Source organism: Artemia sp. Qi Xiang Cuo, chromosome 9, assembly GCF_049724085.1.
Source record: "Artemia sp. Qi Xiang Cuo chromosome 9, ASM4972408v1, whole genome shotgun sequence".
Classification (NCBI taxonomy): Eukaryota; Metazoa; Arthropoda; class Branchiopoda; order Anostraca; family Artemiidae; genus Artemia; species Artemia sp. Qi Xiang Cuo.
In genome coordinates this window covers 20,241,842-20,258,884 of record NC_142802.1, presented here as the reverse complement: position 1 = coordinate 20,258,884, position 17,043 = coordinate 20,241,842, and the positions used below count along the sequence as shown (strand labels likewise).

Genomic DNA, 17,043 nt, shown 5'->3' with positions numbered 1-17,043 from the left:
TGAAAATAAAATTCTTGACTACGAACGACGTTAGAAATAACGATTGGGAAACTACATTCGAAATGATTTAAACTCATTTCATAAAGACGATACTGTTTTTTGTCAACATATGAAGAGCTGTGTATATTACGATATTTGCAATTGGATATTGCATCTGTCTGGTTTTTATGCAAAGTAACAAAAGAGACAAAAATTAATGAACAAGAGAGTAGTGAAGAATTATGGCATACAAAGTAATATTTGGCAGGGAAAGTCACTGGTGATAAATCGCTTGGGGTGGCACCGTGATTTTCGGGGATTCGGGGAACCAAATTTTTTTCGGGGTGACACATATATTTTCGGGGAAATACCCGAAAATTCGGAGATAGTGCAAGCCCTGCTTGATTTCTAATCAGGAAAATCGAAATACTAAACCACACGAGAAGGAAAAGCTCCAACTTTGCGGTTGATGCAACAAAGAATTGTCGCAAAATTAATTTAAAGTCGACCGAACGCCGGCGTCTCTGTCGGTGGCGGCGTGCCTGCGGCACGCCGGTGGCGTTCGACCGGGCCTTTCGGCGGCGGCGTTCGGTCGATCCGCCGGCGCGGCGCCGGGGTCTAATTTTGATCACTAAATACCAGTATATCTATATTAAACTGACAACGCACATTCATTTGTATTTTTTCAGTAGTGCCACCTTAACTCTGCCAGTAATATTCTCCGGCAGTAGAGTTTATTCGTTGCGTCCCGCTTTAGCCCGGGACACAGCTTTGTAGCGCTCTCTTCTTCAGTTGTCAAAGAAATGAATCTTTATCCGGAGACGCTGCTATGCTGGGGGGAGTGGCTAACTTCTCCCCGTCCTTGCGCACTGTGTTGTGTATTAACTGTTTTAAACTAATAGGTGTTATCGCTCTGAATGACCGATGAATACTGATATACTATATTACTGATACTATATTAATACTACTGCTGCTACTAGCACTAGTGCTATTACTATTAATACTACTACTAATGCTATTACTGGGACTACCATTACACCTGTACCTAACGATAATGAACGGTGTAAAGGGGGAATTTTCAGGGAATATTGAGGGCGGAAGGTGAACTGAATCATATCTCGCCATCTGGAAATTCGTTGATGATCTAACTGTCTTAGAGACATGTTCCATAAATTTAAAAGGCAACCCAATGGACATCTTGGAATCGATATCAGCCGAAGCTCTTACTGATGATATGAAAGTCAACCCTTTAAAGTCAACTGTTCTTACTATTAATTTCCGTAAAACTCCCCCTTCTTCTCCTGTCCCATCCCCCCTCAAATGTCTGTTACCACTATGAAATTACTGGGCGTTACCATCTCAAGCGACTTAAAATCGGATTGTCATATCAATGACATTTTAAAACGTGCAAATGCCGTAATTTCCCTCCTTAAAATCCCTAAAAACTTTAAGTACACTAAATTACATTGTTTGAGGATTTTCGTGTCATTTGTACGCCCAACCCTTGAGTACGCCTGTCCTGTTCGGCATCCTGGCATTTCCATTGAATTCTCGGACAGAATAGAGGCACTCCAAAAAAGGTGCCTAAGAATTATCTTCAATGAGGGTTAAGTACCTTATATTTCTCTTCTTAGGAGAGCTAATCTTGTCACCCTTAAGGAAAGGAGAGCAAAAATTACCTTGCGTTTTGCTAATAATGCCCTTCATAACCCTCGAACAACACCCCTTTTCTCTGGTTAATATTCACCCTTTCGACCCCGCCTCCCGCGTTCTGTGTCAACAAAAATCCCCCTTCTTGCCCCAATAAGAGTTTGCACTGAAAGATATAGAAGAACTTTTATCCCTTACATAGTTGACATTTTCAACCAGTGAATCTCCGCTGCCTCCCCCCCCCCTCACTCACTCTTTACCTTATAGTTATTAATTTTAATGCCTATTTTGCCAATTCGGAGGTTTTATATTTTTGTTTTTAGTCATCAACTAACTTATGTTTTTTTTTTAATTTTAATTTATCCCCTTGTTAATTTTGCGTGTGTTTGTTTTTTTTTGGCATTTTTGCTGAATTTACATCTGCCTTCTAATTTTATTAGTTTATTCTGTTTTTGTTTTTAACATTTTTACGTATTTGACATTGACCCTTTTATAATTTAAAAGGGTCAATGTTGTTTTTATTAATCCTGTTGTTTTTTGATTTTTCGCTTTATTTGACGCTAAAGTGCGGATTCGGCCCTTTTGGGCTTGTGATAGCCGTTTTCCAGCAATAAATCTTATCTGTATACAGGCTGCCAAAGGGCGCATCAGCAATATCCTAGGGACAGTTTGGTGTACTGAAGAAAATAAAAGGTGCTATGTGCATACTGCTACTAATTCTAGTACTGCTAATACGCATGCTAAGGGTATTAAGGTGAAGCTGTCAAGGAATATTTCGGCGGATATTGAACTGAATCAAATTGACTATGATTATGCAATCCTCAAAAGGGTTACACAAAAATATCTCAAGAACGGCTTCCATTAACAAGTTAGACCTTTCAGGATAAGTTGTGGGTGGGGGACTTCAAACTAGCCAGAAGGCTCCGTGTACATGCTACTAATATTACTGCTACGATTACTGTAACTAATCACGCTAAGAGTATTAAAGTGAAACTTTTAAGGAGCGTTTAGAAGATGTTTTAATTAAACAAAAATATTATTTGCACGCAGGTTTTCGCAAGGGCATATAAGCGATGTCGGTACTTGTCAATTAGCTGAACCCACGCAATATATTATATAGGGAAGATGCTTAAGAAACTAGTCAAACGGGTTTCTTTCAATAGAGAATTGGATTGCAGACCGTGGTTTGTCACTGCGTTTACAATATTTAAACGTTTGTTTTTTGGGGGTTTAGGGGGAAAAAAGGACTTAGGTCAGGTTGCGTATGTAATATATGCTATGCCTTACCCCCACCCCTAATGTGCAAATATACAGCCGAAATTTGTTTCTAAACTATTATATTTTCATCCTATTTTGTTTTATCTCATTAGCATTAACCAAACTTCACTTCTTGCGTGGGTTCCAGCTCATTGGCATGTACTGCGATATCCTAAATATCAGAAGCAACGCTATAGCGTTGCCTATAGTAAAGGCCATACGGCTCCAAGGTTTTATTATTTATTATTTATTAATATTTTTTCCCCAGAAGCACTTCATATGGAAGGGGTCGTCGTAGAAACTTCAAAGGGGGCTAATTCGAATTGGAAATCGAGAGTTCTAGTGCCCTATTTAACGGTCAAAAGTTATTAAAGCTCCGGGGTCGACACAACCCCCCAGGGCCCAGGGACAGGCGTTGTAAGTTATACGCTGGGGGCATATATGTGGTTCTTATAGAAGGGATACTCATATAAACTTCAGATAGGGCTCATTTGATTGAAAATTGAAAGTTCTAGCTCACTTTTAAAGAGTCTAAAGAGACCGAAGGGTAATTAGAAACCCCCCACACCCTTTTTCCCCAATACTATCCGATAAAAATTTTGAGATAGCCATTTTGTTAAAAATTGTTCTAACATTAGATAATAAAAACTCCGAGCTTGCCACAAACCCATTTTTTTCACTTTGATATTGTTACTTTGAAACCAGTTTTGATACTTTGATGAATATTTGATTTTTTTTTAAGTTTGATTTTGAAATAAGGAATTTTTAAAATTTGAAATTTTTTGCAATCAAAAACGAACAAAAATTAATTAAAAAAACTTTCCGAAAAATAATTTTTTCAAATAAAATTAGATGCCATTTTAAACTTAAGCTTAGCAGATAAAAATACCTTTCAAAATTCAAACTTAAAACGACCAGAAATTACTATTAAAGAATAAATGAAACCCAAAACGAACATAAATTAAATAAACAATCACAAAACATACAAAAAGTAATAATACTCGTATAAATGAATAAATAGACCTTAAAGCGAGTAATGCTTAGATTGAATATGAAAATCAACCTTAAAACGAAAAAAATTATTTTGCTATTGAAGCATAAATGAAACTTAAAACGAACAGAAATTAAATAAAAAATCAATGCAAACAAACATACAATAGATATTAATGTAAATGAGTAAATAAATCTTAAAACGAGTGAAACTTAAACTGAATATACAAATCAAGCTTAAAACGAACAAAAATCACTACAAACAAGAGTTTGGGTATGAACTCCTATCACTGTAAAAGTCTAAAACTTACTGCGTCATTTGTGCTTTGCTGAAAACTAAATGCGTCTTGAACAGTCTTGGAAAGTATAAACAACATCAAACTGAATATTTGATGTATAATGATATTAATTGTTGAAAGATTCATCAGTTCAAGAATTTATTTCACTGTAATTTTATTTTTATTTTCAATGCTGTAAGAACTAGAAAAGGAAATATTTGTAATATAATTCGTTTTCAGTTAAGCGCCAATGATGCAGTAGGCTTTTGGTTTTTATTTACAGTTAAGAAAGGAGGAAGTATCCAAACAATTGTTTGTAGTGAAACTATATTCGTCTTGAACAACTTTAAAAAGAGCTAATAAATTAAACTGAATATTTGATGTATAATGATATTATTTGCTGAAAGTTCAAAATGAATCAGTACAAAATGTTACTATAATTTTAATGTTTATTTTCAGTATCAAGTACAAAAGAAAATATTTGTCATAAAATTGGTTTCCAGTAAAGCGCCAATGACGCAGTAGGCTTTAGACTTTTACAGAGAGAGAAGGAGGTCATACCCAAACTCTTGTTAGTGGTGATTTTTGTTCGTTTCAATCTTGGTTTGCGTGTTCAATTTAAGCTTCACTCGTTTTAAGATTTATTTATTAATTTACATTAATATCTATTGTATGTTTGTTTGCATTGATTGTTTATTTAATTTATGTTCGTTTTAAGTTTCATTTATGCTTCAATAGGAAAATTTTTTATTTAATTTTAACTTTTATTTTCATTTTCAATCTAAGCATTAATTGCTTTAAGATCTATTTATTCGTTTATATTATTACTTGTTGTATGTTTTTGCTATGATTGTTTATTTAATTTCTGTTCGTTTTGGGTTTCATTTATTCTTTAATAGTAATTTCTGGTCGTTTTGAGTTTGAATTTTAAAAGGTACTTGTATCTGCTGAGCTTAAGTCTAAAATGGCCTTTACTTTTCTTTGAAAAACTTATTTTTCGGAAATTAGTTAATTTAGATATTTACTTTATTTAGATAATTACCCGCTTACGGGTCTCTATCATGACATTCATTCGACTGTCTATAGCCGTTGTGTACCATTAAGCGAAACAGTACCGTAGTTTCTTATCATTTTGCGTTTGAATTATTATAGGAATTTATTTATGCTAGTCTTTGGTTTAATATGGCTCTTTATTTTAATTTGAAAAATGGTTTTTCGAAAGAATCTTTTTAATTAATTTAAAGAAAGCGCAACAAAAAGTGATTTTTTTTTTTGTTATCTAAATTCTCAAAGTTCCGATATTTTCAGCACAGATTTTTATTGCTCATCGTTCAGAAAAGGCCATACTTCTATGTAAGAAAAAAAAAATCAAACCAAAAGTTCCCCAACACAAAGAGAAAGTAGCTCTTGTGTCGGCTCCACCGAAGCAGGTAATTAACCATTTTCAAACCAAACGATAAACAACTACGAGCGTAGAAAATACCACAAAATGAAAACAACAAAATAAGCAAAGTGGTAAAAAAAAAATTGCAGTATGTAGACGGTGAGAGCCGCCGTTTACCCCCCCCCCCCCGCAAAAAAACATCCCTTAAGGAAAATACCCCGCGGAAAATAACACCTCACGGAAAATACCTACCCGTGGAAAATCTCCCCTCCCCCCAAAAAATACCTCTTGCGGTTGCTTAGTCTCCAATCACTTTCGTCTTATAAAAAAAAGGATTTAAGATTTAAGAGTGACGTTCGATTTTCTTTGTTTTTGTGACAGCAAAACAGAACATTTTTATAAATCATCTTGACAGTAATTTATATAAAGACTTAAAAAAGCAAACAATTCCAACAAGGTTGAAATTGTAAAGATTCTAACTTGTGTTTAACCCAATGTAAGTACGATGGTTGAGTTGCACGAGAGTCCAGTTATACGAAGGTTCAGTTGTACAGTGGTTCAGTTGCACGGTGGTTCAGTTGTACGGTGGTTCACATGCACGGGGGTTCAGTTACATGGTGGTTCAGTTACACGGGGGTTTTGTTAAATGGGGTTGAGTTGCACGAGTGTTCAGTTAATGGGGGTTCAGTAGCACGAGGGTTCAGTTGCAGGGGGGTTCAGTTGCAAGGTGGTTCAATTGCACGGTGGTTCAGTTGTACGGTGGTTCAGCTGCACGGTGGTTCAGTTACAGGGGTTCAGTTTTTTTTTTTTTTTTTTTTTTTTTTTTTTTTTTTTTTTATTATTATTCCAATATTCACGGCGATATGCCGCTATTCATTTACCTCGTTCAATGGCCTCGAGGTTTTAAATGTCTATTGAACCTTCTTTTGAAGGTGTTAACAGAGGGATTTGCAAGGATAATATCCCCAGGAATATTGTTCCAGAAAGAAGTGCAACGCCAGATGAAGCTGTTCCTCAAGTACACAGTTTTCGGCGTATCCTCTTTTAGATAATTCGACCGAGCTGTGTAGCTTCGTGTTTGCCTTGTCGGCTGAAACAAGGGGGGCACAATTCGAGAGAGCTCGTCTGAGGGAGGTGAATTCATGTACTTGTAGAAAACAGCCATCGACGCTACATGAATCCTTTCATTTAGATGCTGGAGCGATTCTTGTGTAGAGGCGCAGCCCGCCCTATTTGCCCTATTCTGGATCTTCTGAAGTGTGGTGCCAACAGCGTTTTTGGAGCACCAGCATATAGTGGGCATCCATATTCAGCTATGGGTCTGATGCAAGACTTGTAGAGTGGGATGATCGAGCTTGATGGAAGAAGGTTTTTGCACCGGAGAGTAACTCCAAGCTTTCCTGCGCAGGCGGTTGTCACCTGATCTAGTTTGTTGCTTCAAGTGAGATCGGTGGAAAAATGAATGCCCAGTAGACGAAGCTCGTCGACTCTCTTTATAGCTTCATTTTTGAAGAAGAAACTGGGGTGTTCACGTGGCACCTTTGATCGGGTAATTAGAAGCTCCTTTGTTTTTGATGCATTGAAGTTGATCATCCATGCATCAGGCCACTTTTCAATTTTCAAAAGATCCATCTGTAGGGAAAGGGTCTTCGTGTTTAGGGACGGCTGAGTGTGTCGTGGTATCGTCGGCAAAGTGATGCAGAGGATCTGCGAGGTTGTCTCCCATGTCGTTTATGTAGATAAGGAAAAGCGTAGGTCCCAAGACACTGGCCTGGGGTACCCCTGCTTTCACTGGATATTCGCGGGAAATAAACCCGTCTAGAACAACCCGCAGTGAACGATCGGAAAGAAAGCTCTCAATCACTTCTAACAGACATCCACGAACACCATACACATATAGTTTCTTTAGCAGACCACGGTGCCATACTCTATCAAAATCTTTCGCAATATCGAAAGATAATAGCCTGATGTCGTATCCCATTGCCAGAAGTTCTATCCACTCCTGATACTGGGCCACTAGGCAGTCAAATGTTGAGCATTTCCGGCGGAATCCATATTGACGATCGCCTAGAAGGTCATTTGATTCCAGGTACTGATGAAGTGTTTTATTGGAGACGCTCTCGTAGACTTGGCCAACACAGGAGAGAAGGCTAATAGGCCTATAGGAGCCCACGCTCGTTGGATCGCCTTCTGGCTGTAGAGTAGGTATAACATGGGCGGACTTCCATGTTCGTGGGAAGGTTCCGGAGCGATAACAAAGCCGGAAAAGCAATGACAAGGGTCCAGCTAGTTCGGCGCTGCAGGACTTGAGGACAACACTTGGTATGTTGTCAGGACCCGTGGCTTTGGTCACATCCAGATGCTGCAGAATGCGAAGGATCTTGGGAACAGAAAAATTCACGCGTTCCAGGACAGTGTCGGTTCGGTCAGAGAAATTTGGCACTTTCTTCAGTTATTCTGTTTCAGTTATTCAGCACTTTCTATGTGGTTCAGTTACATGGTGGTTCAGTTACAATGGAACCGCCACTTTTCAATGAAACTACTGAAACAGGTATTTTTCAAAATATAAAGGGGGAATATCCAGGGGACAAGTATTTCCCCTCTAAATTGACGAACTAATGAACTGCAAACTGTTATTCTTGGCAAGTAAATCGGCTCAGAATTTCATGTCAAGCTTTGCTCAGGGCATATATAAAACAAAATAAGAAATCTAAAAAAAAAAGTCCTTAATGAATTAATGATCTTGATGAATTAATTGTGAAAACCTCTAGGATTATTGTCAATTGACAGGATACAGGTGTGTGACATAATTGATGCTATGCGGGATATCAGACAAGTGTTATTTGATAACACGAAACTGAACCAACTAACTGTCTAAAATTCTTGAGATTGTTTTTATTTTACTGCTATTTATGCTTAAGGTGACAATGCTCGTGTTTCCTGTGTCATCCCGTATTTCAACGTGTTATAATGAGTTTTCCCACCAACTTTACGTTTGCTGTCTTAAGAATAAAGAAATGACAGATCCATAAGAGCCCTAAAAACTGGAGACAATTTGTGGATGACCCCATCCAGACCATTAGTATCGTATCTTTCTAAAAAGATTTTAATTTGATATTGTGGAATATAAATTTGCCAGTGACCTTAAGACGGAGTTTTTTAGTGCTTTAAAAAGGTATTTTGTTCCAATTCAATGGCCCTTGTGTTTCAGCACTTGTTCTTTATGAATTTTGACAGAAGTTCGAGACATAAAAAGTTGTTTTTTTTTTGACAAAAAACGCTAATGTAAAGAGTGGAGAGCTGAGGAGGAGGTAGCCCCCATTATATACGGAATATTTTCTGTTCGTTTTAATGTGGCTCTCTACTTTTAGTTGTAAATAAAATTTTTTTTTTTTTTTTTGTCATTTAATTTGGCATTAAGAACAAACTGTTGATGATGTATAAGCATAAAAAATAATGGAAACCAAGAAAATCAGTAGAGCTTTGTATATAGTCTAGGCCTGTATCTGGTACCGTTAGGAAGGAAGGTTGGGTTCATTTGCAAGTGTGGTAATACGCATATCTAGAATAAAGGGTTAAAAGGCGTATCAAGTAGTACGTTTATGTTTTAGCTAGCAAATAATATAAGCAAAAATTAATATTGAACAACAGTGAAAAGTGAAAAGGAATGTTCATTGTATTTCAAAAAAGCACTACAACCTGAATTGTAAGTACTGGAAGCTGAAAAGTGTGTTACTATTGAATTGTTTTTTTGTTTTTTTTTTGTTTTTTTTTAGCTTAGTCAAAATATTTACCAGCATCGCTGCAGCTTTACAAGTGCTATTAAATGAATAATACAGAATAAGAAATAATTTTTTTTTTTTTTATCAGGGATCCCTTATCTGCATCTTTATCATATGATATATTTTCTGCGCCTGGAACAAACTTAAAATCGAATCACGTGTTGTAGATTTCGCGATTTCATTTTTTTTTTCTCTATTAATTTTGGTGGCAAGGCTTATGGCCTCCTCCTCTGATAGACTGTTTTGAAACAAAATAAATTTGCCATCCACTGACAATCAAGTCTATTTTATAGCGTTCTCATCAGAATTTGCCTCACTATAATCGTAAGATTTAATCCGCTGAAACGAGATTTTGTTTGCCCAACTCCCTGGTTTCTGCTTGTATTGTCAGCTACTGTCCTGGGAGTTAGTTTCAGCGCCGATTGCTCATTTAGTGTTCATGTTCAAGGGCTAGCCCAGAAAGGCAACTGTGCACTACGTTCTTTGAGTCCTGTGCGCCGCTTCCGGATTTCCCAGTAAAACAGCTGAAAACGGCATATCTAACATACATACGGCCTATATTAGAATATGTGTGTCCTGTTTGGGGACCTCAAATTCATAATATTGAATATCTAAGTGATGATGTGGAAGGAGTCCAAAAAAGAGCAGCCAAATCCATCCTTAGAGAAAAATTTGTAGATTATAAGTCTGCTGTTGAGTGTTTAAAGATTGAAAATCTTAGAGGTTGCAGGTTCCAGTTGATAATGTGTTTTGGGCAATCTCTCTTTGTTAGCCCCAAGCACCGACATTTTCTACCCCCCTGCTGCCAACTCAGTAGTTAATACCAGAAAGAAAAACAAATTTGTGCCAATGCCTTGCAGAACTAATCGATTTAACAATTTATTCGTGCCGTTTTTACCAGTGCATATAACACAATGCCTTAGGACTAGGTTTGTAAATGACAGCGATATTTTAGTTTGTGATTTTTATCTATGGCTATGAAAGCTGTCTTTAAAAAAATGATTTCCTGATTTCCAGAAGTTTATCGAACGGCAGAAAAATTATTGTCTGACTGTTGACTGTTAATATTTTTCTTTTTTCCACTTAGGATTCTTGTATGGAAATGGAATTCTGTCAGGCGGGTAATTACGCTCTCTCTATGCTTGACCACACTTATAGATCACATTTTATGTTTATTTAACCTAGCATTTTTCAAGGCAATTTTAATTCTTAATATTTTCTTTTCTTCACTTAGGATTCTCACATACGAGTTGAAATCCGTCAGCACTTCAATCAAGCTCTCCAACCCTCAACCATAATTTGTACTACTGTAGAAGAACAAGGAGTGAATGATGGAACCACTGCATCCACTAGTAAGTAGTTAGCTTAGTAAGACTACTAAACCCTTTTTAACCCCTTAATATAATAACCAAAGGGTTATATCCTTCTGCATGGTTGTCCATTCAATACTCTTTCTAAATATAGTAGCTGCTACCAGGGTTCCTTGGCCCTACCCCTAGATTGGGATTACCTCACTTTCGAGGTCTTGTATTCAGTTTCACATATTGAAGGTTTAATCAATATTTTATTCATTTATTCATTCTGATTAGTTCTTTATTTAGGCAGAGATTATTTGGATGGTTTAGTTATATAGTTTTTGTCCTCCTCAGGTCACCTCCTCTCAGGATATTTTGGAATAAAATTGCCTAGTGCCACATTATATGTAAAGAGGTCGATTAAGTGTCGCTGTTATTAAATCAGTAAATTTGGTAAATGTGGAGTTATTAAATCGGTAAATTCGGTAAATATGGAGTTATTAAATCGATAAATATAGAGTTATTAAATCGATAATCGGTAGTAAATAATCGGTAGTAAATATATGGAGCTATTAAATCGGTAAATATGGAGTAGTTCAAATAATTGACCTACAAATAAAGGGAACATACCACTCGATGTGATTTTTATGCTCTTTCTGAATATAATAATCGTCTTTCTCGCAAATTACATTTTAATTCCTTTTAGAACACTTGAAAATAATAATTTCTCTATATTTTTGGGATATAAAAATGGTTTAAAATATTTGTTTCAAACTTACTGTTTCGTTATAAATCCATTTTGTAAGAGTTGTATAATTCAGAACAATGATTTGGCCAGATTATGTTAAATAAAACAAAAAATAAAAATAATTCCTCCATGTTTTCTTCTTATTCTGTTAGGCCCGCTTAAAAACTGCCGTTTCACCTTAATGTCAAAAAATATCAAAGCCGACAGAAGAAACACGGGGGATGGAAAATGGAGAAATTGATTTGAATTACTTAACCCTTTTTATGCCCAAAAACCATGGAAAGAAATTATCATTTTCAAGGGTTCAAAAAAGGCTTAGAATTGAATTTGCGGGAAAATCGACTATTATATTCAGAAAGAGCATAAAACATGGCATCGAGTGGTATGTTCACTTTATTCATAGGTCAATTATATGAACTGTTCTATATTTACCATTAAACCGCCACAACCTTTAATAACTGAATTATTCTTTAAATTCACAAGTTCATTACATCTTAAATGATGAATCACGGCCAATCCCGTAAAAAACTACATAGAGGGTGAGTTCTCAACCTAATTAGGAACTTTAAAACAATTTCAATTTCCTCTCACTGGTGCACAGTTGGCAAGCACCCAGTGGCGTCTATTTGGGGACCAGGTGTGTATGACCCCCTATACCCCCCCCACCCCCCTGGATTTTGAATAATACATTTCTTATGGGTTTTTTTAATTTACTAAAAATTGCCTGGTCTTTAGTATTTTATTAAAAAATATCTATAAGAAAATGACAAATGCATTGTCAGAGCAGTGAATGCTATGTTTGAACAGAGCTTTGAATGGGGATCAAAGGGTAGCCTATTAGTAATAGTTTTAATTCCTGTTTTTCCTTCTCAGGAACCGCTTTTCTGTAGTGTTACATGTTCGGTTATATAGATTGTAGTATATAGTGACTTAGTTATGTCCTATAGTGGCACAGTGGATTTGATCTCAGCTGGCTTGTACGGGGGCCAGGGTTTGAACTCAGTATGGTTATACAGGACTTTGAGTTTCAACTCAGCTGTAGCAACACACTGTTGGGCTCGGAATTTGATTCCGATTTTGCAAAAATGTTTCCATATTAATCCAAACAGAAAAGAAGAAATTAGTCCATTTAGCCAAGAATGTATTCAAGGGAGGGGTTAGGGTGTTTGAACCTCTCCCCCCCCCCTCACCTTCAAAATTGTTTTCTGACTTGTACACTTAAAAAAAAGGAATAAAAACACATTTTTGATGGGGTTCTAAGGTTGTTGTTTTTTTTCTGGCAACCCCCTTGAACAAAAATTCTTGATACGGCCCTGGTTGTAGCCATAAATATGTAGATACGGTAATTTACTTTTATTTATATCCGATCATAAGTCTAATGCAAGATTCATGAAGAATATGGGTTTTTCTTTGATTTTCATTTCAATGATAGGAATACTTTTGTTCCCAACTTCCATCTATTCTAGTTTCAAAAAAATGTGTTTTGAAATTTAACACTGGTTGGTCAGTCATGAAATGAAAGGTGAAGATTGTTTTGCTTATCAAATTGGGAATGGGATGTATAATCGATGCTGGTAGTGAATTCACAAACACTACCAGCATACACAATCGATGCTAAGTCTATTCCCAAACTCTCTGCTTGAGACTTGCATTTGAGACTTTTTGTCATCTTTAAGCTGCAATCATGGCCGGTCTACCTTTTGCAAGTGTAGCTGAACTATGTTTTTTTAGGAGCCATTATTTGAAAAATTAGAACTGAATAATTTGACTCTTTAGCTTCTAGGAGCTTTTCCCTTCATAAAAAATTTATGACCTTAGTTTTGTTCTGTAACTTGGTAACTGCCATTATTCCCGTTTTATAAATATTTAACTGGGTTTGCCATCTATACCAGCCTACGTTAAACTTTTATGCAATATTCTGTAGCCTAATTTTTACTTTATTAACATGCAGCTGCATTCAGCATCCTATATTGATATATACTCTTGAAGAATACTGCCGACTGGTTTGTACGCTAGACTTGAAAACCTATGCCCGTAAGGGTAGAGGTTTTGAGTCGTGAAGTTGCCAATTGTTTTGTTTGGAACGGGTCATTGGTGGTTCTAGGTCTGGGAAGGGGGCAGCGGCCCCCCCCCCCCCTTCTGACATCGGACTTTAACTTTCTTTGATTTATATTTTTACATTCTGCCATTACTAACTGCCATTATTTCTGTTTTATCAATGTATAACTGGGTTCTCCATCTATACCACTCTACAGTCAACATTTATACAATATTCTGTAGCTTCCTTAAAACCATAATTTTCATTTATTAACGTTTAACTGCATTCAGCATTCTATGTTAATATACGTTCTTGAAGAATACTGCCGTCTGATTGGCACGCTAGACTTGGAAATCCTGTGTCCGTAAGGGCAGTGGTTCGGGTTGTAGAGTCGCTAGAATCTTGCTTTGAACAGGGCGGTGGTGGTTCTATGCCTGGGATGGAGGGGGCAGCTGTCCCCACCCTCAGTTATCTGATATCTGACTTTAAATTCCATGGATTTATATTTTTAGACCCTTATGGTATACTTCCCCTCCCCCCCCCCGGCAAAATATGATGTCTAAAACTGCTATTGGAACAGGTGTCAGTGGTATAACTTTGCAAGCTCAACCAGAGTTTTACCAGCTCTAAATGGGTACACGGAGAAATCTGGGAGGAAAACACGACAAGCGTCGAATGATTTTTCGCCAACCACGGTTTGCACTTCTGGCCGAAACAGGGAATCAGGAGATACGTGCCTGCGCTACGCCAGCCATCATGTGAAAAAGTTTAAGTTAAACTTTACTTGAATAATAATAAACTTACAAGCGCATTTGAAGGATCAAAAACGTTTCTTATAAACTAGAAATTTTAAGATTTGCTGTTTTCTGGCCTCACATGAACTGTTTTCGATTTGACCAGTTTAGGGCCTAAACTGTTTAGGGTGAACCGGTGTAAATGGTCATTACAGAGGCAAAAACTTACTCATTTTGCTTTGGATCACTTTAATTTGAAAGTTGTTAAATTTTCTTCTTTGAACATTCATTCTTTATAGATTGGAAGTACTAAGGGTAGTCGATATCAAATCTGATTGTTTGGATGATTTAAGTGGAAACTCACACAACCATATATATTGTGAAAAATAGAAAAAAGCTGGGACTTTTAAGGATAGGATCTTTATATGCAGTTATGCAGTAGAACCGGGTGCAAAAACAAGAAACTGGATGAGAAATCAGAACAAAGTAAGCTACAAACATATGGCACCAAACATCTTAAGGAATTTTAGATTTTTTCTTAAAATAAAGCTGTATTAGGGAATGAAGAGGTTGTAAGCATTTGATTTTTTACGGACGAAACGGGTTGTCAAATCTAACTAACTAGTTTAACTTAGTAACTTCTGCCACTACTACTAACAACTCACTGCAGAACCAAGCCGCCTGAGGCCAACACAGATACACACGCTCATCCTCCATCCCAATCTATTCAAAGCCTCCCTCTTTAACCCTTCCAGAGAGTTCTCATTTCCCTTAAATCTTTCTTTGCGGCATCCTCCCACTGCAACTGCGTACGACCTGCTTTTTGTTTATCCCTAGACGGTTGGCCGAAAAGTACAATCTTTGGAAATCTGTCACGCTTCATTCGCAGAATCGTACCCTACCCATCTCAACCTTTCTTTCATTATAGTCCTGGAAAATGGAATTAGCCCAACCTTTTCGTATAGTCCTCTGTGTGAAATACGGTCAGTCAGCTGCGTACCTGAATTAGTCTGTTGGCAATTTCTCTGGAAAACATCTAGCAATTTTTTCTCCGTTTTTCGGATCGCCCATGCTTCAGAACCAGATTTGGCCATTGTCATCCCTGTAGATTTCAATATTCTAATCTTTGTTCGCAGACTTACTTCCTATTCTTCCAAACTTTGTTGAGCCTTGAGCCTTGGCTATTCTACTTTTAGCAGCTTCATGGCACCCACCGTCTGTACTAATAATACTGCGCACGCTCCTCCTCTATTCAAAGCCTCCCTCTTTATACCTTCCTAGGAAGTTTCCATTTCACTTAAATCTTTCTTTACAATATCCTCCCACCCCAACCGCGTACAACCTGCTTTTCGTTTATACCTAGATGGTTAACCGAAAAGGACTATCTTTGACAATCTGTCATGCTTCATCTGCAGAACCTGCACTAACTATCCCAACCCTTCTCTCGTTATAGCCCCAGGAAGCTTTCCTTGTCGTAGTGTGTCAAGTCGCATGAAGAAAGACGGTATACTTTCATACATTCGTAATTTTGTATGTTTCAGAATTAAAAAAAAAACTTATATGCCAAATTTATTCAATTGACTTTTTGTTTTAGATTCGTCGCTCAGTGATGGAAACCTAGTTCCTGCTGTTCACGAATTTGGCAGTCAGATGAAGAAGAAGCGGGGTCAGAAGAAACCAGGGTCAGAAGCAAATCTTCAGCCATCTCCTAGAGCCCAGTTCCCACAGGTCTGCGTTCCAAAGCCAATTCATCACTGTCCGCCTCGTCCAGAAGCAGTACGTCCTTCTGAGAAAGAAAATCAGGTTCCTTTGACAGAGTATGAATGACAATGAACGTACTGCAGAAAATACCGTTGGAGAGACAGTGACAGTATCGGATGTAATAAAGATGTTAAATGACAATTTGAGTGAAAGTACAAGTAATACAAAAAATGCACTAACGTTATTGAAAATAGTAGCCGCGGTTTAATTCTTGTTCGTCTCTATGATTTCTAGTCACAAGTATTTTTATTCCTTATTTGATTGTTTTGTTTTTTTTCGGTAATGAGTTGTCTATTAGGTTTCAGATCTACTTGATTAGGCTTTGCAAGGTCAAAGTCTTAAAGCAATTTTGCACTAAGAGAAAGAATCTTCTGGATCTATCAGGTTTTTTTTTTTTTTTAAATTTCGGTAAGAGCATAGATAACACATAGCTAGATTATCAATCAATACGTCAGGAAGTGGCTTCTTAGGAAAACCTAAAAAGCTCTCTGAACAACCCATCATTTGTCAGCGAGATCACATAAAAAGCTATATTCCTGGACCCAAAGAAAAAGGAAAATTCTCCATCCCTAAAGATAGATTCGGAGTATTCCGTATCTTCATAAAAAAATCGTGGCAAAACAAATGTTATTTTTTGGCTTAAAAAGTTTCTATATTTAAAATTTCCGTACTAGTTTTCTTCATATTCTTTCAAAAACCAATTTTGTTCAAGCATCAAAATGTATATTTCTGCACACATAGAGAAAGGAAAATCGTTCCCTCAAGATAGATCCAGAAGATTCTTTCTCTTAGTGCAAAATTGCTTTAAGACTTTGACCTTGCAAAGCCTAATCAAGTAGATCTGAAACCTAATAGACAAAAAAAAAAAAAAAAAAAAAACTGAAAGATCCAGTTTTTTTTTTTTTTTGTCTATTAGGTTTCAGATCTACTTGATTAGGCTTTGCAAGGTCAAAGTCTTAAAGCAATTTTGCACTAAGAGAAAGAATCTTCTTGATCTATCTTGAGGGAACGATTTTCCTTTCTCTATGTGTGCAGAAATATACATTTTGATGCTTGAACAAAATTAGTTTTTGAAAGAATATGAAGAAAACTAGTACGGAAATTTTAAATATAGAAACTTTTTAAGCCAAAAAATAACATTTGTTTT

General features: G+C 36.7%; 1 protein-coding gene across 5 annotated transcripts in view; it reads left to right on the top strand.

The window, feature by feature from the left end:
- LOC148948425 (uncharacterized) overlaps window positions 1–16,655 on the top strand; it is a 223,088-nt gene extending 206,433 nt beyond the window's left edge. For all 5 annotated transcript variants that reach the window (XM_089094350.1, XM_089094349.1, XM_089094346.1 and 2 more), the window contains 2 exons: window positions 10,555–10,672; window positions 15,730–16,655. In XM_089094350.1, coding sequence (XP_088950476.1) covers window positions 10,555–10,672; window positions 15,730–15,962 — 351 coding nt within the window. In that variant the 3' untranslated portion in view covers window positions 15,963–16,655. The remainder of the gene's footprint in view (window positions 1–10,554; window positions 10,673–15,729) is intronic.
- The last annotated feature ends 388 nt before the right edge of the window (window positions 16,656–17,043 follow it).